The 21,093-nt window shown below is 40.3% G+C and overlaps 1 protein-coding gene across 1 annotated transcript; it reads left to right on the top strand.

Annotated features, from left to right (window-relative positions):
• The first annotated feature begins 768 nt into the window (after nt 1-768).
• unc119a1 (unc-119 lipid binding chaperone a1) lies at nt 769-20,496 on the top strand. The gene is made up of 5 exons (XM_073491838.1): nt 769-892; nt 17,723-17,836; nt 18,088-18,178; nt 20,092-20,264; nt 20,384-20,496. Exons 1-5 carry the CDS (start codon nt 769-771, stop codon nt 20,494-20,496), a joined length of 615 nt encoding a protein of 204 aa, XP_073347939.1.
• The last annotated feature ends 597 nt before the right edge of the window (nt 20,497-21,093 follow it).

Genomic DNA, 21,093 nt, shown 5'->3' with positions numbered 1-21,093 from the left:
AACTCAATGAACAAGCTGTTCTCAGAGGATAATAAGGTCCCCAGAACACTGTTTGAAGCTAAAAGGGGGCAGGGTCTGCCACATATAAACAAAGTAAAACAGTATGAAACTGTGTTGTCCTTTAAGGTCAGTTTGTTTATTCAGTCATGAAAACAAAGAGTTTGTTTATTTAGTTTGTTCAGGCATAAAAATATCAATGAAGATCTTTCTCTCCTGATTAAAAATGTCTTCCCCAAAACTACATAGTGCACCTTTAAACAGAATCCTCTCACCAAGAGATTATCTGTGACACCTGTGAACTTCTGCCCCACCTGGGGGGGGATGGATGGAGCTCATCTCTGAAGTGAGGAACGACTCGAGTACTGAGTAATCAGTTACTTCTCCTGAGTAAAGCCCAGCCATGCACGCGCCGGTGTATCACAGCAGATGACGAGGTGCGCAGACTGTGAGCCACGCACCACTGGTCGGGGTAAAGCCACAGGATTTGGATTAAATAGCTTGTGAGAGAGCCGATGAGCCTTGAGCGCGGGAGGGGAGGGAGCTAAGGGGCTGATTTTTATCTTTTACCGGATCGAGAAGGGGAGGAGGCACGGAGAATGAGTTATTCTTGGAGCAGCACAGAGCCTGTTTGCTGTGCCGTGTATTAGCCAGCGCGCAACTAAAGGCTGCGACGCAAGTAAATCGGCTCCTGCGGCGACGACGCCGAGAGCAGCAGAAAGCCTCAGTCCCTGTCCAGGTCTCACACCGAACAGCCCTCTTCTGCTGGACATGAAAGTGCAGCAAGGCTGCAACTCATCAAACATGGGGATCCCGGTTACAACTGAAGAAGAACTGCGCAGAAATACCGTAATAACGCCCGAGGATGTGCTTGGGCTGCAGAAGATCACCAAGAGTAAGTAACCTGCGACTGTAATTGGCACTGTGAGAAGAGTAGTTAAAGCTTTACAGTTAGAGGAGATTAGTGTGAACCATCTGCCGCTGCCTCCTTGTTCATAATGAAACACGTTCCCAGTGTTAATTTACTGGTTTGATTGGCTGTGTCGAGGAGCCACACATAGATACCATGGACAGCGACACAGCCTGAGAGGACCTCTGCAGCTTTAAATAAGACTTTAAACCAGTGTGTGTCACAGTCAGTGGGCAGTTACAGGTTTAACACACCACCTGAAGACAGGTATTGTTATTTCATGCTGTATGGGACGAGCAGCATGTTGAGTTTCCCTGTGTAACACCCATGTGTGTGTCTGGAGGTGCTCTGTGTCTGAGTGTGCAGGCATTGAAAGAGAGAGCAGGTGACTGTGTGTACTTCCTGGTGTGCTGCTCAAATCCTGCTGAGGAAAATCTGGCTCCTACTACATCCTCATCTCAAGACAACCTGTAGCTCTGAGGTAACAGGTGGCCGGAGATGGGATCGGCTGATTATATCTCCTTACAGAGTAAGACAGTCAGCTGAAACTAATGCAAGAGAGGAAGTCTATACACAAGCCTGTTGTTTAACATAATATGAAAGTGTTTCCGTATTATGTCACAGAGCCGGATTTTAAAGGCTCTGACCTGGAGTCAGAGGAGAGGAACTTCACAAACTTTAACAATCTGTCTCATGGGTACTACATAATATCATACACTGCCACCTGGATTAGGCTGCCGACTCTACAGTATTCGTCTGTAGTTACCTCAGTGCTTTTTCATCCGTAACTTGGTTAAAATACTTCACTTTTTACTGTTTGCTTTGTCGCCTATATATTAAAAGTGTTTTTAATATTTATGATCCATCAGATGGATAACCGTTAGCGACGTTGCCTAGCCACACGCTAACGTTAGGTCGTCATGGCTCTTGTTCGCACTCTCCAGCAGTAAAGCCTCGTCCTCAATGAGAGATAAGGGATTTAAACATTTTATCTAATTTTATTTCTTCATTTTAGCAGCCAGCTAGGCTAGCTGAAAGGCTAACCCAAGGATGTTACATTCAAATCTGGACACAATGTTGCTCAGTGGCGCATGAAGACAAAATGGCTCAACTTCCTAGGTATAAAATTACCCGGATCTTCCGCGTTGTGGGGCCTGTAGAGCGTGTGCACTCGAGACTTTCGCCAACAGGGCCGGATAACTTCCAGTTTAGCGCCCAGCTACCTTGAATAGAATTAAAAATGATTTAATCTTGCGGCTCTTCTAGACTTTTCAAATTTTATTGGACTGAATGTCTTAATTGATAATAATCAAACAAGTCATTTTGCGAGGGTTGTAACGCTCAAAAAAGTAATCCGCCGTTTTACAGCCGCTTCTTTCACAATGTTAGCTTACTGAAAGAAGTCACTGGGCCCCGGTGCATCACATGACGTTGTAATTACATGGTTCGGCCACTATGAAAGTTGACTTCAAAGCACGGCGTTCTTCCTCAGGGCTTGGGCTAACCTCGCTAGTTAACACCTACATGATTTTCTTAATCAAAAATGCTAAAAACACAATAAACAAAAAAGGAACAGTAAACTATTAACAGTATATACAAAGTGAAGTATTATAACTAAGTTATGGATGAAAAAGATCTATATTTTATTTACATGCAAAATGGATTCACAATCAGCGTGCTTGAGATGGAGACCCAGCTAGCCGTCAGCTACCATCAGATAGATGGTTTCCATTTGGTAGCGATTGCAAAGTTAGCTACCACGATGGCTGAGGAAGGAGAGAAGATCTTATATAGGCGCTTCAGTGTTTGTTTTATCGCAAGTCATATCATCAATAGAATATTGGCACAATATAACCGCACATCACAGATTTCGCCATTATCCACCTTATTCGTAGCCTCTGTGATATCTTGTGCAAATTATGGGCATGACTGCATCCAGTCACTTAACCCAAACCAGTATTTCCATGGTAACAGGATGCTAATCCTCGTCCTTAATGTGAACGGTACTACGCATCGTTTATTCTTGAAGATGTAGCTTAGCGACTTTGTAGAATGAATGCTAACACTATTATTAATGCTTAGCCCACTGAGCACACAATTTCTAATACATTGAAAGTGGACTTTAAACTGGCAATGGACAGGTTTTTAGATTTAACTTATTATCATGAAGTAAATACTGATTGTAGAATGAAATGGCAATAGAATAATGACATCATCAGCATTTAGATTGGTCCCCTATGAGCCTCGTAGTAAAATGAAGGCAGACTGTTCCAATCAGGCTAGCATCATTTCATAACCACATACATATATAAACAGACATATATGCCTACCATTATCACCAGCACAAAAACAGAAAGAAAACAAACAAACAAAAAGTTTGAAAAGAGAGTCAATCCTTTACATGGAGACCATATTTTAGTGAATTTGTCATAAGATCAATTCAAAGTTTGTCTTATTTTCTCAAGCTGGAGCAATGACAGCACCTCCTGTATCCATCTCTTGAAGAGGGTTGTTTGTCAGATTTCCAATTTATAAGAATCAGTCTGCATGCTATGAGGCTACTGAATGCTGTTGCCTTCCTCCGAAGGTTTGTGGCACATGTTTCCACTGACATTACACTGCAGTGAGTGGGTTAGGTTTGAGGGGTGTGATGCATAAAACTGAAAGACATTCAAATATGAGGGTCCAGAAATTGACTAGGGAGGGACAGGACCAAAACATGTGTCCCAGGGAGACTGGGTTACAGCACCTGGGGCAGATAGAGTTAACAGAAGGATATATTTTAGCTAATCTGTGTTTGAGTAATTCTGTGGAACAGCTTGAATTTAATTTAACCGTACAGCAGAGATACAATCTCCATCAGAGACTCAATGAATGAATAAACACATTTCGTCCTGTGTTTGTCTTTGCGACAGCGCTGCCAACAATAATTCCACATAAAGTTTAGATTTTTTAATGTGTAATGATTTTCTTTTGTCAAAGTCAGACATTATTCTGCATTTAACCCCGACTCATTATCTTTAAACCAAATGTATAAATACACAACATGAGGAAAACCCACATCAGATTATTGTCACTATTAGTAATCCAAGTGCCTCCAACAACAGCAGGGTTAACACCTGCTTTCACTCTCAAGTCAGTCAATTGGATCCTTTAACGAACTGACAACACAAAACACAAGAAACAAATAATCCATTAAATTGAATTCATTCATGTTTAGAGCAGTGATTGACCATGAAGTCTAAACTGAATCCCCAAAAACCTTCACACCATCGCCCTGCTCTCATCCCCTCTCAGACCATCACATCTGTTTTCATTTGGAAAAGCAGCACTCAAGCTCTGTCAGTGCAATTATACCTAAATCACTCATGATGGTGCGGTAATCTCCGCTCTCCATTGACATCTAAGTAATCTGGATTATGTCAGGAGGGCTTTAATGCAGCATTCTGCAATGACGTGATACACCTCAGGTAATTAATGAGCCTGAAGTGTAAGTGAGTTTGTTTACATTGTGGATATCAGACTAGAAATGTTCTGGCTTCTGATTGTCCTAGACAAATAAAATATGTGTAAGATCCACTAAAAAATAGATATTCTCACAACCAGTCAGCAATACATTTTCTTTTAATTTGAGCGGTAGGTGGATGATATTTGGGTTTATTCGAATGAACTGATGTTGAATCTCCTTCCTTATTTCCTGTTCAGTGATGAGAGCAAAATTTCCGCAATCATTTTAAACGACCGGCCTTACAAAAGACCTCCACCGCCGAGATAAGCATAGTGCGCAGCACGATTCAGACAATCATTTTCTGCTGCAAGAGAAAGAAAATCACAGTTGGAGAAGGGGGAAGCAGAAAATGCCTCACCCTACAGTGTAAATGACTTCTCCAGTCTTGCTTTTGGGAGGTAAATGCCACCATTTTGGGGCAGCCCAGCTCCAGTCTGTCACGGTGGTTCAGTGCTGATAAGGGAGGCACGGCGCCTCATTGTCACGCAGGCAGAGAGGAGAAGAAATATAATCCAGGCAGCAGAGAGGCGCTGCTGGGATATGAAAAATGGCACATTATCAGTTTACTGTTTACATGATGGATGATTTATGATAAACAGATAAACAGAAATACTGCTGTAACTGAACTAATGTTGTGTTTTTAATCTAATAACAAGAATTACAGTAATTACTGATGGACAGTAAAGGGGTGACAAAGAGTTGTCTCTGGTTTTAATTAACATATATTTTTCTCCCACACTTGAAGTCAAATTTTCTGGAATTGTTCTGTGTTGAAATAGTTATTTGCTGCTCTGTTGTAGCCACTTTCCTCTCATCCGCCATGTCTAATTGTGTTTCCATGTAAGTGCAGTGGAGTCAGAGAGAGAGTGAGGATTTCCTGTGGATGAAAAGTGAAAACTGTGCCTCTTACACAAGACGCTCCTTAGTCTTTCAATTTCACTGCAAGAGTTTTTAAATGTAAATCATCTATTTAAAATGACACACTCCTCAGTTGGATCATACCAATGTTAGAGCTCCAGATCCCTGCAGTAACTCACTGTTAGTGGGGATTCAGGATGAAAACAGCCACCTGTGTTGTTCGAGGTGCAAGTGAGACAGTGATCCAGGAAGTCCAGTTGGAGTAACAGATTAGTGTGTTTGATCAGACACTAAAAGTAACATTCTGCAAAGCTATCATGGCTTCAACCTATTTTTGTATTGTAAAGTGTTAGCTTTAAAATATTTGCAGGGGCCCGACTACATAACAAACTGAGAGAAAACAGGCAGAAGGTATTTCTATCCGTTATGTCTTTTAAGTAGAACCTGTGATCATGTGTCTGTCCACTAAAATGGACACAAGTCAAGTGGTATTCTCAAACGCTTACTGCAGAGACAGGAGACGGCATCATTTCTTATAATTCTTTACGTGCAGCATTAGCTGGCTTACTGCCCCCCACCCGTTACCACAGTGCATGCTTTGCATCATAACATAGACCCAACTAATCGATGATGGGATTTGTTGCCAACAGATTTTTATAATTGATTTGAACTGATTTAATCAATTAGTTGCTGCAGTCCTAGTAGAAATACAGCATTCACATTACAAAGTAGTCCACCAGGAATGTGTACTTGCATGTTTTTGATTGCCCAACGAAGGGACCGTGCCACGTAACGCTGCATTGGACCGAATGTTTAGCCTGCTTCAATTTTATTCTGAGAATTTTATTTATTCTTTTAGAACAAAATTCCCTCTCTGTGTCCGTCCGTCCCATTCTTGTGAACACGATATCTCGAGAACGCCTTGAGGAAAATCCTTCAAATTTGATGCAAATGTTCACTTTGACTCAAGGACGAACTGATTAGATTTTAGTCTATAGGCCATAGCTCAAGAACAACAACTTCACTGGTGCACGGAGGCATACAAACATGAGGCAGTATCCTTAGTTGAATTTCTGAACTAACATGTTATGTTGGAAGATAATCACTTGGTACAGCGAACTCAGGCTGCCAGATTAACTTGAGATAAATGTATTTATTTTAGCACAGACAAGGACTTCGAACCTTGTCCCCCATCACTCCCTTTGACAATACATTATCGAGAATACAGGGATCTGCTAACGTCCACAATGTCAAAACTTTTTTCAGTGTCCTGATGGGCCCTTGACTAGTGTAGTAAGACTCACCTGTAAGCACATAAAAGCACACAGCTGCAGATGGAGGATAGAGAAAAACGTCTTACGTCTTAACGCCTCGTGTCTTAAAGCAAAAGTGGTTGTATCTGTTGTAATTGGCCACACAATGGTTGGGAGAAAGGCCTGCCCTCATGGCGTAATGGTGCTCACTTTGTCTGTCAAAGGCAAAGGGAAGTAAGGAGTTGTATGGAAGGTGAAAAAAAGAGAGAGCTTGGAATTGTGAAGTGGATGTGTTTGTTTCAAGACGAGCTTGATGCCATCCAGTGTCCATCAGTATCAAATGAACCGTCATGACAATCATTTATGTTTTGTTCTACACCTGATCTTAAGCAACGGTCTGTTAATATTTTATACTTGAATGAAAAAACTGTGTATCTCTTCATGAGCCTCATAAAAGTGAGTATTTTTCAAAGTTTACGCAACAGCAATGCCAAAATTATTCACAGGAATAGATACAGACAATAAGAAGAAACATACCTTTAAAAAGTAATTATAGCGTTATGGGATGTAGGAGTTCTACCTCACTAGATCCTCTGTCGGTATAGTCTGGTTCCTTTTACACTAATGGGTGATCAATTATTTGGCCTTAATAAGTGTGGGACACAGAGCAGCGCTTTATCTACGTCAGGCGGGATTTCCACTCTGTGATGTCTGCCAACACAATGGATGCAGCTTTAATTAAAATTGATTGGTGCTGCCGGTTCTTAATCTACCATGCACAGCTGTCACAAGGTTGCTCTTTCAGAGTGATTTGACATGGAGAGAGCTGGCTCGTTGCATCCACATCAGTAATCAACACTACTGATGGCTGTGCCCGGTCTTACGCACTGAGGCACCAAATTTTAACATGTCGAAGGAGCATTATGTAAGAGTTTACTGTGTTAAAGTCCAGAGTTTTCACTTAATAGACCAACTTGCAAAGAAGCTCAGAAGACCCCTTGTACCAATAAACGATGAATAATCCTAAAGGCCTTGTCGCTGCTGGGGGGAAGATGTCAGATGTTCAACACGCTCTGCTTGTAATCTTTGCTGGTAACCCCTTTCGAAATGCGTCTCTACAAAATTAGACACACAGGCCGAAATCCAGAGAGCAGCAGCATAAATTTCCCCCACTCAGATGCTCCCTCTCTGCTAATACGTGCCAGATCATGGATGATATAACTCTTAGATGGCACAAGTGGATTTTCAGTGGCTTACACATGATAACTACAGTATGTCAGCCAACAGGCTTTTCGTAAGTACATAATTATGATCCAAGCTCAACATGGTTGCAGTGTCCTAACCAGAGGTTCCCAACCTTTTTGGCCTTGTGACCCCGTAAAGGTCATGCGGCCTGTCCTGTCTCTTAATACAACGATGGCGCAGTATCGCCTGTCGTCAAACTGGCATCCGTCGGTTCTCGAAGGCTGTGATCGGTTCCAAAATGGTCGTGTTCACTTGGAGGCTGCTGAGCCCGGTTCCGTTGCCGTGGTGTAAACATCAACACTGCCAGTCAGCTAATAGTGCCACTAGCTGCTCAGCTAACTGAGCTAACCAGCTTACAGCAGCTAGCTACAGCACAGTACAGTGAGCAGCAGTCGGTGGGTACTCTGGTGATCACATCCCCTTAGATTCAACTTGTGACCCCTTGGGTGAATCCTGACCCCGGGATCTTGGGCCACGATTGCTCAGAAACACACAAAAAAAAATCCTCAAACACTCTAATACATCATTTTCTATTCATGTATGTCCAGGGTTGCTTAGCTGACACAGTTAATGTCCTACCTTGTCCTGATTGGATGAAGTTTCTGAAAGATCTAAATCAGATTAAACAGGGATGATCCTGAACAGAACGCAGCCAGCCTCATTCTCAGTTTTTGCTGTATTGCTGTAGAGGTGGCTGCCTTTACTCGTCGTTCATTGTGACAACTTTAACCTAGGAGACTTACATGAGGGAACTTTTAGTCTCATGAATAAGATTTATAGACTCCATTAAAGTAGGCATCAATATAAATATAATAAAATAACTAGTTGTTTTATTCAAGCACTGGATTTACTTTCTTTTAGGCACCCAGCTGTGCATAAAGGGAGACATTAGAGCAGGAGAAATGCTGCTGTTGCTTACAATAACCTGTTGTACAAATGAGTTACAAGTGGGAGCTCACATGGACAGGCAATAATAGCTGGAATCACATCATTTTGTATTTCTTAGCATGGTGACTTTTGTCAGTAAAAAGACATTCATTCCACAAATATAACACCACTCTACTGTTTTTCACTGAAGACGCAGCCTTGATTGATTTGTTTCCTTCAGAGTAATTCGAACGAAAAATCTTACAAGTTGTCACAATAATCAGAAATTTCGATTTCCTTGGTACAAACTGTCACTGTCTGCAAAGCTTTTTCTTTTTTTAGATCATGCTTATGGGAAGGAGGGGAGGAGTGGAGGGAGGAGGACAGACAAATCCTTAGTGTCACTTCAGGTTCCTCTCGGAGCACGACCCTAAATTTGGCTGTGAGCCGTCACCGCGTGTCGATGTGTGATCAGCACTTCTGAAGTCACCACTAAATATTAAATAAACAAAATAAATTACATGTTGTTATTGAGCTATAGAGGTGCTGGTCGGCGGATTTCGTTAGCTTTATTAGCTGTTTCCCCCTATTTACATGCTTGTTTAAATGAACCCACTGCTGGCTGTAGCGTCATATTTAAATGAAAGTGGTATCAATCTTCTTATCTAACATCTTGGGATTTTTTAATGTAATAATTAACAAGCCATCAAAGTGCTGATAAGCGGATTTTTTTTTACCTTTGGCTGTGAGGCTTCCCTGTGTGAGAGGGAGTGTGTGAAGAAACAATGGTGTCTGACTAGACGTCTGGCTACTATGTCGCAGAGATGTCAACTGAAGTTAGCATGCTAACCAGCTAGGCCTGGCCCGTCCTGTCTCGTCCCGTCCACATTGTCCCTCAAGAGGAGATGTAAAAGCAGGATATCTTTTTACTCTAATAAGTGAACAAAACAAACCCACAAAACGTCAAGAAAGGAAATATTTTTACTTTCCTTACTAAAAAGAAACATACAACTGTACACCGTCTGTCTACAATGAACTTAACTGCCTCGCACACACACTCAACACACTTCAAACTTGACAGAATCAAAATAAAACTCACCAAGACAGTCCTGGTGTGTCTCCTAACAATCCTCATATCTATCTAATAATCAGTGAATTTTTTAGGTGCTAGTAGAAGAATTATGTTACCTTCAGGCAGACCCAGGCCAACTGCTTCCTCCTATTTCCAATCTTTATGCTAAGCTAAGCTAACTGTACGTTCATATCGAAGGCACAAATATAAAGGTGTCTTTTTTAGTGCCACTCTTACCCAGAGAGCTTATATCACAGTATCCGTCCCCGTAACACCCTTTCACAGATTTCTTTCTTTTTTTCCAACTCGTTGATGCAGGCCGGAGAAAGATAAGAGGACAAAATCTCATCTGCATTCAGCTGCTCATAAATGCAACCTCTGCATGAACCTCAAGGTTCGGCAGTTTGCCTACAGGTGCTGTTAACGGAGAGACATGAAAAAGCCTGCCATACACAGGTGCACTGTAAATCATGATGTGAACATCAAGATGTAATGCTAATGTCACTAGCTGCCTTTGGCTATGGATTTCACCATGGAGATAAGTAAACATGTCCGCATTGTTCTTCTTCATGTTGTGGGATTAATCGAACACGCAGTCTCGGCACTGATCGGAAACCACAGAGTCAAATGGAAAGAATAAGGCATGTGAAGTCAATCCCTGTGGCTGAAAGTCTGTAACTCCATGCTAATCTTGGGGATTAAGGAGCTATAAGTGGCAGCTCGCTCGCTCTTTATGAATGCCATTTTGGTGTCAGACAGGCTCTGTGTATCTGGACACAGGAACACAGCATGACTCAAGACTTGGTGCTAATTTTACTCTCTTCAGAAAGGCTTCTGCCAAACGGATCTTTTCAGGACTTTGTTGACTTTGTGTTCCAGTAGAGTGAAAAGTGCTATGTTTAACAAGAGTCTGCTGTTGGTCTTGAGGCTTGTGATTAATGTGTGTTAGCATAGATGAGAGTGAATGTTAGAAAACACTCAGCCAGATCATTTGTACGGCTAAAAACAAGAAATTAGATACAATGAAATCAAGATAAGATGTGAAAAGTAAACGTGGACTTGTAAATTCCTCCTCTGAATAAGTGCAGAAAGAGCAGTGTGTAATTATGGCAGATCACCTGTGCTGGGTGTTAATGACATGCTTCCCTACAGGGACAATAAAATGTAATCTATCATGTCATGTTGTAATTGACACACACCCTCTTAATATTCTGTATCGAGTCTTCCAGCTCCTTAGGCTTCCTGCGCTCCGAGGCTGTTAAATCAGACAAAAAGATGCCCTCAGTCTATAGGAAGAGGCCTCAGGTTTACGAGGAACATTTCATTTGCATACCACTGATGCCTAACCTGAGATACTCTCCTTTGATTCGCTGCTGCACCTTGTTGTTGCGGAGCAGCCAGGTGGATGAGGGGAAGGGAAAAGACAGGCTAATCGAGCTGGCACACTATCAGAAGGAGCGTTGCTAGGTGACAGTGTTGAAGGAAGTGAAGTGGAGCACTTCGTGTGTGTGTGTGTGTGTGTGTGTGTGTGTGTGTGTGTGTGTGTGTGTGTGTGTGTTTGAGTGTGTGAAAGAAAGAAGGGACTGAGGTATGAACATGTATATCATTTACCCTCATAGTTTCAAGACAAGGTGATTCAGTCAGCAGGGATTTTTTTTTTTTAATTTATTTTTAATAGTTTGCTGTTTGCAGATGGATGCTAGATGCACAGTCGCCTAACAATGACTCAGGCAACAACGTCTCCAGTATGGTTGAAAGAAGCAGACGACTTGTGTTGGAGCTAGAGCGCATTTTTAACTTACTGGTTCGACATTTTGGTGAATACGCTTACTGCGTTCACTTTCTCGCCAAGAGTAACGGGATCAGATATCTGATCTCATATCTGTATAGATAATATGCAGCCAAAGCCAGCAGACTGTTAGCGCAGCTTAGCAGACTAGAAAGACATGTTATATCTTGTTTAATCTGTACGATAAACAAACTGTGTTCGTTTTACTAGGCGGCCATTTTCCTCTGACGTCATGCGCAGGGAATCTGACATATTGTTATAGTTTCATCGCCTCCTGATGTGTCACCAGCTGAAAAGAACGGATAGTGAAAACCTGGAGGGACATTGGGTCATATTTCAAGGTAACCTAGTAGCTTCCGTTAGATAACAGCTAGCGTTAGCATTCAGCCACTTCCTACCTAACATTACCATTTGATAGTGTTACACGATAAGATAGAAAAAAGGAGTAATTAATTCTGAAATAATGCACATTTTGAGCACATTTATTTAAGCCTGGAAGTAAAACACACTGAACACAATCACAGAGTAATGTTAGCTATGACGTGGTGAAGGCTAATGTAGCTAGCGGGTATCAAATATGTCCCTCCAGATTTTCATGAACTATCGTCTTTTCAGTTCCCGATCAATAATGAATAACGTGTCTGATTCCCTACGTTTATATAACTTTATCCAAGCGTTTGAGCTTCCCTACTGAACGTGACGTCGGAAGAAAATGGCCACCGTGTGAATATGGTCCATGGTCAAGCTAAGCTAAGCTAACTGAATGCTGGTTGTAGCCCTGTATTAAATGGACAGACAAACTGCAGACGTCACTGGAGATATTTCACACTAGCTTTCAATAAAAAGTTTCCATTGTATTTCAAATGGTTTGTATATTTTATTATTATAAAATGTACTGTGAGTATCCAAGTGGTTTGATACCAGTGTTGTGAAAAGTGTCCGAGAGTCATACTTTAAGTAAAAGTAAATATATCATGTTAAAAGTTACTTTGGCGATTATTGGATCCAATATTCAGCCTTCTTCTTTTTATAGCAGACAGTGTTAGTAAGTAACTGGCTCTGCTTTGGCTCTGATGCAGCATGCAATCTGCAAAGCAACTAGTTACTAAAGTTATCAAATAAATGTATTGGAGTAAAAGGTACAATAACTGCCCTCAAAATGCAGTGGAATGGATGTATAAAGTAGCAGAAAATGGTAATACTCAAGTACAAGTACCTCAAAAGTGTACTCAAGTACATGACTTGAGTAGTAGTTAAAGTTGTACTCATTATCTGAAGCTCCCATGTAAAGTATTAATGTTCACTATGTGTAATGTGATTTAATTACTATGAATTTACTGATATGAATATGATTTAATTGACAGACTAAGTGTACCAGAATGGATTTGTCCCCACTGGGTGCTTTCAGAAACCAGTTTGAAATCTGTCTGCCCTTTGACAAATGAGAATGCTTTACCCAAAATAAGAAATGCATTATATAATAATCCTAAATAATCCCAAATGCAAGCTCCATCATAAAAACAGACAGACTGAGGCCTGTAAAAGACGCCTCATTCATCAGATACAGTAGTTAAGGCTGTCTCTGTCTTCCTCCTCTGTATCCTCGGTCTCTTTTCTCCATGTTTCTCCCTCTCTGTCTCACACAAACTGAAAATGACTCTCATCATTCAGAGTGCGTGTTTTGTTCCTTTTCTCGCCCCACAGCTCACACTTCATTTTGTTGTCACTAAACAGTGATCCTCTGAGAAGGGCAGGATTTTATTACTACTCCTACAAATCTCTAAAAGACAGTACAGTCATGCTTCATCAGTCAAGCTGCTCCATGTGCAGAGGCTGTAAAAATCTCATGTCTGTAACCAGCTCCGGGCTCCATGAGACTGGAGGACTGACATGCTTATATGTGTGAATACTTGCACTGGACTGGGAGAAAGTGACTTCACTGGCTGTGCTATCAGATGAAATGCTCCATCTGCCTTTTTCAGCACGCTTGGCGAGTAGCCAATTCACAAAATACATCTATCGGTCATCTGCCCACAAAGAGAGCTGCTCAGTGACAAATACGCAAGATGCATTCAGAGCGCTCTGCCAGCAGATTTTCAATTAGGTGCCGTTTTTGACAGAAATTATAAATTCAGTAGATGACACCCTTAGACACCCAGTAGATTTTACCCTTTAGAAATGGGCTTTGCATTGAGGGAAAAGGAAGATGATCTCTCTCACTATTTACATCTACTGATATGATGTGACTGTAGTTTGAACATCGCCGCTGCCTTCAGAAGGTATTAAACAAGTTAAGGATAATAAAATATTCTCTAGTGTGGTTATGGTGTGTTTTATTTTGTACGACAGACAAAAAGGTTTGTGTGATTCTGTTAAAGTTATTTACATGAGAAACTGATGTACGGATGTCATTTTAGTCAATATTAGATAAATACATATGATAATAAAATAAATAAATGTGCCTATAAAATAAATAATGAAATAAAATACCCTGAAATGAAAGAAATTGATTGATTTATATATTTAGATTTAGATTTATTCATATATCTTTTCCCTATTTATTTATTTCAGGATTTATTTCATTGGCATATTAATTAATTTATTTATTTTATTTACTTTTTTATTTAATATTGACTGAATTGGCATTCCATACAGTAGATGGTAATTACAATCAGTACAGTCCTACAAATTGTATTGATTCGTTATGAATCCTATTAATGAACTCTTTATTAATCACATTACTTTATAGATATTGAGACTTGACCACACAACGCGTTGGAGTTTGTGATATTTGTTTTCAGTACGGCATGATATGAAGTTCATTGTCAGCAGTACCACATATACAAACATACAAATCAATAAATCCTCCACTCTGATCATTTTCAGGCTGCAATTACATTATAGTTTGCATTTGGATTGACATTTTCCATCAGTAAGTTGGCCTGAGACCAAGTGTACATGTACATTACACCACTCATCTACTGTCACAGTAAAGAGGAGCAGTAAATTTAAATTGCTGTGTATAAATCATGTTATAGATGCAAATATTTTTAATACGAGTGGCCACCATTCATCTCTGTGAGCTAAAGAGAGTTTGGATCAGTATTATATAACCGTATTTAGTCCAGTTTGATGATTATTTGAAGCTTGTCCATCTCAAACTCACTCCCCACCATGATTACCTTCAGGCCACATACATTAGTGCTCTATAAATAGTGTGTGAAAGAGTTTCCTTGCTGTTGCTTCAGAAGTCTCAGACTAACAGTAGGCTTACAGTAATATTCTCAGAGCAGATAAGCTCCTCACATCAAATGAACTGGCACTAGAGGGCACTGCATCAAACAGCCGCTCTCTAACCCTCTTACTGTAGTTGGGACGGCAAAATAAAGAGACTTTATGAGCCAGAGCAGCTTTACGTTGAAATGTCTTGACCAGTCTTATAATGTTCAACACTCACGTCCATATGGACATAATCACCATGGATGAGCCTCATGGAAAATACATATACATGCATTCTGTGCACACATACATGCATATATACAATGTTTGAAGAAAACATCCATCCCAAGCAAGGGGAAGAAGCTATTATTTCCATGCTCCCCACCTGTGGACCAAGTGTCAGGGTTTAAATACATACAATACAATACAATATTTACAATACATGTCACATTCCGCTCACACATGGCCAATAAAAAAATGATTAACACATGTAAAGTGTTACAAAGAACCCCTTCAAGTTTTTTCTGAATGGAGCTATAAAGATAAACTTTCCTTGCCTCCCATCAGCATTTACACAGACAAATGCCTTTTTGCAGTTATTGATGATTTGCCCATTAATTCTTGACATGTTTGTGCAGCCGAGTCATGTGGTTGTTAATTGTTAATAACTGGCACTAATCTAGATATTATTTTTTCAGCGCTGCATGTCATTTAATGTGGCTAACTTTAGCATCAAGTGCATTTCAGACGGATGACCATTAAAGAACATGGAAATACTAATTACACAAGTCAAAATGATGACATAACGTACTTTGCTCTAATATAAAATGTTACATACACAGAAAAGAGTTCTGTTTTAATATGATTTGATGTATGTATGTAAAAGCCGGCCTTTTAGTGTAGTTGTAAATGCAATTTCTTGAATGCTTTAATGCATAATTCATCAAAACATCACTGATTTGTATAGACATGATTGATAACTGAAGTTTAGAGATTGCTTTTAGAAACCTGTACATTTTGAATTAACATATCACAAGATCCATACGTGGCGTGAAGCGTTGTGAAACACTTAAACAATAAATACAACACATTCTTCATGTTCATTTGCTTAGAAGTGTTGATGAGGTCGGTCCCATCGTCGCATGTGGTTTGGAAATGAAGCAGCCTGACTCAATCTCTTTTGTACCCCATATATATTTACATTTAAATTACCTAATTATTCAGTGGTATTTGTCTGCGCTGGACGAACAATAATTTAAGAAAAAAAGACACTTAATGTTCTGTCATCTTTGCTCAAGTTTCAGCTTTAAATAATTAATGTCAGAACATGCAGTCCACCGTATTAAGCAAGAAGCTCTAAATAGTCCTGTTTCACAAGAGGGACATTTTTAGACAAGGTGTTTGTCAGGTAAAGTGTGCTGCAATGAAAATGTCTATAAATATCTTCAAGCAGGTGGCTAAAGCCTGTGTGGTCCATCTGCTCACTAACCCTCGGAAACAGTAGAGGATGCAGCAGTGTGAGAGTGTGTATGCGCAGACACATGTGCATGAATACATGTTATTTTGACCTCCATTGTTGCCCCCTGACTCTGTTTGCATGAGAAGGTCATCAGCAAGAAAGACCCTTTAACCCTTATGCAACTTAGACTGCCAATAATAACTGCCCTTACCTTAACCCTAATGAGATAGTAGGGGTGTGTGTGTGTGTGTGTGTGTGTGTGTGTGTGTGTGTGTGTATATCCCAACCAGTCGGTCCATGTGATGGTAAAACACAATAAGCCTCTTAGGTCTAATCCTGCCCCGTTGGGAGGGGGGTGTCTCATACACACACACACACACACACACACACACACACGCACACACACACACACACAGTGCCAGCATGGCCAAATCTGTCACCCTGCTCAGGGTACTTGGGTTTCTGTCTTTTAGTGGGCTTGTGTTCACTCAGCTTGACAATCCTGCTGTTCAATGAAAACAGAAACCTGTGAGAAGAAAGTTTCCATGACTGTAAATACATAAAAAAAAACATACATGGTGCGATGCAACCTGTCTACTCAGCAATATTGTTGTAAGGAGGTGTGACTGCTAGGCGTATCTGATATCATCATATTGGTGTTCCCAGAACATCATAGTTGATGTTGTTTTAGGACCACGAAAGTACATTGAAGACCACATTTTAAACATGCTGTTGTGGTTGAGTGGGTTATGTTTGTGACTCTTAATCAAGAGACTGAGGATCAAATCCTGCTTGGAACATATTATCATATGGTTCATTTATTATTTTCTTTTTCTTTTTTTTTTAAGATTTCTGTTTGTTCGGGTTTAGGCAACTATAATATTTGGTAGGGTTTAGGGAACAGACATACTAGGTCAGGTTAAGGGAACTAAAATACTTGTTTAAGTATAGGGAACTAAAATACTTGGATAGGTTAAGGGAACTAAAATACTTGGTTAGGGTTAAGAAACCAAAATACGTAGTTAGGTTTAGGCAACTAAAATACTTGGACAGGTTTAGGGAACGGACATTCTTGGTCAGGTTTAGGGAACTAATTTTACATTACATGCTGAATGGGCTGTACATATTTTGACTTCGCAACACAAAAGCATTTTTCAGCTTGTATCCTCCTCATCGAATGACTGAGTCTGTATTATTATAGCAGAGGTACTCAGAGGGTGTGTACTTACTATTTGCGTCATACTTTGGCACACAGAAAGATCTGGCATATAAAAAACAAACAACATCCTTGGCCTTATTGTGAGGTTACAGTGGTAAGCATCCAAAAGCATTGATGCATGAATGAATTTATTGTAAATTAGATTGGTTCAGACATGCCAATAACAACAGAGATTACTGAATCTTGGCAGAAATCTGCTGAGGTGCCAGTTTGTCACTAATTGACAGCTTGCCGCCTGACATGAAAGGTTTGCTACATTCACAGTGATATCATGTCAAGAGAAGGAAGAGAAAGCAGTCTAATGAGTATTTTTCTCTCTTTTTCAGATTATTTGTGTTCTCCAGAAGAAAATGTCCACATGATCGACTTCACCAGGTTTAAGATCCGCGACATGGAAACAGGGACAGTCCTGTTTGAGATCACCAAACCTCCAGCACCAGGTCACTGGAGCATATTATGATTATTATATAGTATGAAGACTGAGTTATGGTTGATGTTTTGTTATATGTGAGCCAAATGGGTTTTTTTTATCTTACTTGTCTTTTAAGTGTTAATTAAGTGTTTTTAATTTGTTAAATGGTATTGTGTGATATTTTCTTGTCCCAGAGGATAAACGAGTAGAGACACTGTGGCCTGTGGAAGTAAAAAAAAGCTCTTTTCACTCTTTTTCTTCTTATTGCCTCTTCTTTAGCAGGCAAAAGGCAATGTGACCCCAATGCCGGCCGTTTTGTCCGATACCAGTTCACCCCCGCCTTCCTGCAGTTGCGGCAGGTTGGAGCTACGTAAGTTAACCTTAAGTGTGTATTTGTTCCAAATGAAAACTATGTTTATGTGCAGACTAATATTCAACATCTTTTCCTAATATGACAATATTCTGAAATTGATAGGGATCCTGTGAAGACCATATTCTGTTTGGATATTCAGAATGTGCCATTTTAGATTAAGACATGTGGAATATGCTGATATTTTTGGGGTTTAAGGAACATCCTTTAACTTGCATACAGCACCAACAATAGCCAACAATTTGTAAGGCTTTGGTAGAGATGCATGCATCAAAGAAAAGTCCACATTTCTGGTCACCAACACTCAACAAGAATATAAACAATTTTGTTTTTGTTCCCATTTTCGAGCAAATGTGTCGCACTGCATGAGGCAAATGGTGGTCATACCAGAAACTGACTGGTTTTCTGATCTATGTCCCCCTCATCCCTTCTTCTTTTGGCTGTCTCTGACCAATAAAATATGTGTAACCCCACTGAAGAAAAGGCGAGTTGTATGCAAGTTAAGAACGTGCAAAGTTATTAGGAAATCTTGGAATATCTGTAACCCTAGTCATGTGAAGTCCATATTTCAGTACTTTATAAATGAGTTTTTTCCACATAAAACTGCACATTTTAGAGAGGCCTTTTATTGAAACCAGCCCAAAGCACACCTGTGCACTAATCATGTTGTTTAATCTTGATCTGCCACACCTGTCAGGTCAGATCAACAGATTTTTGGATATGCACAAATATCACAGTGCCTACCTTTTCAAAAAAGTTGGAAGAGGAAGGCTTTGTTCATCATTCAGATGTTCATTTCCATCAGCCTTGTAAACAACTTAGAAGGAATATTGTCTTTTCTAGAAAAAGGGCAAAAACTGGAATATTTAGTGCATGTAAACATAGTCTGAGTGAAAAAGCTGAATGATGCAGTAACGTCCGGTCGATCCTGCCACAGTGACAGAAGACACATCCCGGATGTAGGAGGTGTGTGTGGGTGTCAGCGTGGGGCCCCAGGCTGGCGCTGATGAGTGTGAACACACAGAGCGGCCCAGCCCACCTGCTGAGTCACACACCAAATATCTGTCAATGTTCCTGAGTGGTGTTCATCATCAGACTCCCACGCTGTCACTCATTTCAGTCCAACCCAACAACTGACTCATCGAGATAAACCAGCTCCATATATATTAAACTGTGTGCTTTTTTCGAACCGTACACCATTGTGGAAATCCATGAGATCACTAAAATGACTCTACAAGGATCCAACCTGTTCCTGGATAATAAATAATGTTTTGGTTTTACCTTCAAAGTTTGCATAGGGATTTCTTTGTGACCAAATGAGTAACAAGTGCTTTGATCACAAATTGGGATAACATAATGTGCTTACTGTAGTTGTGTGAAATCATTATGGATGTTGCATTTTGGTGTGCACACTTTTATTTTTACCTCCAAATTTTTTGTTTTTTTGCCCTGATGGACTTTGTGGTAATGATGTTTCCATATGTTGGTAATTATTTTTGTAAGAACAATGTTATTATTACCAACAGGGTCCTCATTTATAAAATGTTCCTAGATTCATACTTACAGTTAACATAATTTCCGACGTTTTGTTTACATGCTTATACGCTGCCAGCCAAGAGAAAACCAAAGCAAACAAAGACGAGATTCCAGCAATAGAGGAGATTGAAGTCTTCACACATAACTAAATTGTGTGCAATACCTCTACATAACCAGCAGGACAATAACTTTCAATAAGTCTAGACATTGCCTGGAGATAAGATCATTTCCATGTCAAATGAAGGAACTGAATTGATTGTAAGACCATCTGAGGCCCCAGAAGAGGAAGCCAAAACTACAAAAATAAGGCCCCAAAGGTTATGAGAAAAAGTCAACTTCAGCGGTGGTGAATTAACTTTCCCCTCATGTCTCTGCAGAGTGGAGTTCACAGTGGGAGACACACCCATCAACAACTTCCGTATGATTGAGAGACACTACTTCCGCGATCAGCTGCTCAAGAGCTTTGATTTTGAGTTCGGCTTCTGCATGCCCAGCAGCAAGAACACATGTGAGCACATCTACGAGTTCCCCGCGCTGTCTGAGGATATCAGTGAGTGTCACGTAACCACCAGAGACAAACACACACCCACACATAGACGTTTTATTAGATCTTACAGGATTTAATGATGCAAACTCCCGAGTATCATGTGTCTCTTTCCTCTCTCTCAGTGCGTGAGATGATCCTGCACCCTTACGAGACGCAGTCTGACAGCTTCTACTTTGTGGACAACAAGCTGGTGATGCACAACAAGGCAGACTATTCCTACAGTGGGGGGCCGTAGGAAGAGCAGCCTCCACCCTTCACTCCTCCCTGTTCTAGACATTTTCCAGAATCCATGTACGACTTCAGGACCAGAAACAGATGAACTGATGGACAGTTCGCTGGCATTAAACACTCTTGTCTCACTCCTGTTAACTCCATGAATTTCCATTCAGGTATTCAGCTGCCAGGCCATAATAAGATTTCTCTCTTTGCAGGAACATTGAATTCTGTCAGTTTTATCATCAGTGTGTGTGAGTGAGTGTGTGGGCAGCAAACACATGCAGTGTCTGTACATACTGTTGATTTCAGTCTGTGTATGTGGGTTCCACTGGATCATCAGGAAAACATTGATTCACATCATTGATTTACATTCTGTGTGTTTTGATAGCTGTTAACATGAAGAGAAAAAGGAGACAGTGAGTGTTGTTTGTCTTCACTAAACCAGACGAGGCAACAAAGAGAGAAATTAAGTTAACCTTAAAAAAAAAAACTTGAATAATAATGAATCCATTCAGATGTACATTTATATAGTTTGTATAGGAATCTCATTACATTTTTACTCCTGAAGGTTCTTAAATTTCTAGTAGCACACATCTGAGTGATTCCTCCTACGATC

Source organism: Pagrus major, chromosome 2 (genome assembly GCF_040436345.1).
Source record: "Pagrus major chromosome 2, Pma_NU_1.0".
NCBI lineage: Eukaryota > Metazoa > Chordata > Actinopteri > Spariformes > Sparidae > Pagrus > Pagrus major.
This window is presented reverse-complemented; position numbering and strand designations above follow the sequence as displayed.

Excerpts from the sequence above, each read along its gene's own strand:
- unc119a1 (XM_073491838.1), top strand. The coding sequence starts at position 769 with ATGAAAGTGCAGCAAGGCTGCAACTCATCAAACATGGGGATCCCGGTT. Across the intron at positions 893-17,722 it reads GCTGCAGAAGATCACCAAGA|ATTATTTGTGTTCTCCAGAA; the intron begins GTAAGTAACCTG and ends TCTCTTTTTCAG. Across the intron at positions 20,265-20,383 it reads CGCGCTGTCTGAGGATATCA|TGCGTGAGATGATCCTGCAC; the intron begins GTGAGTGTCACG and ends CCTCTCTCTCAG.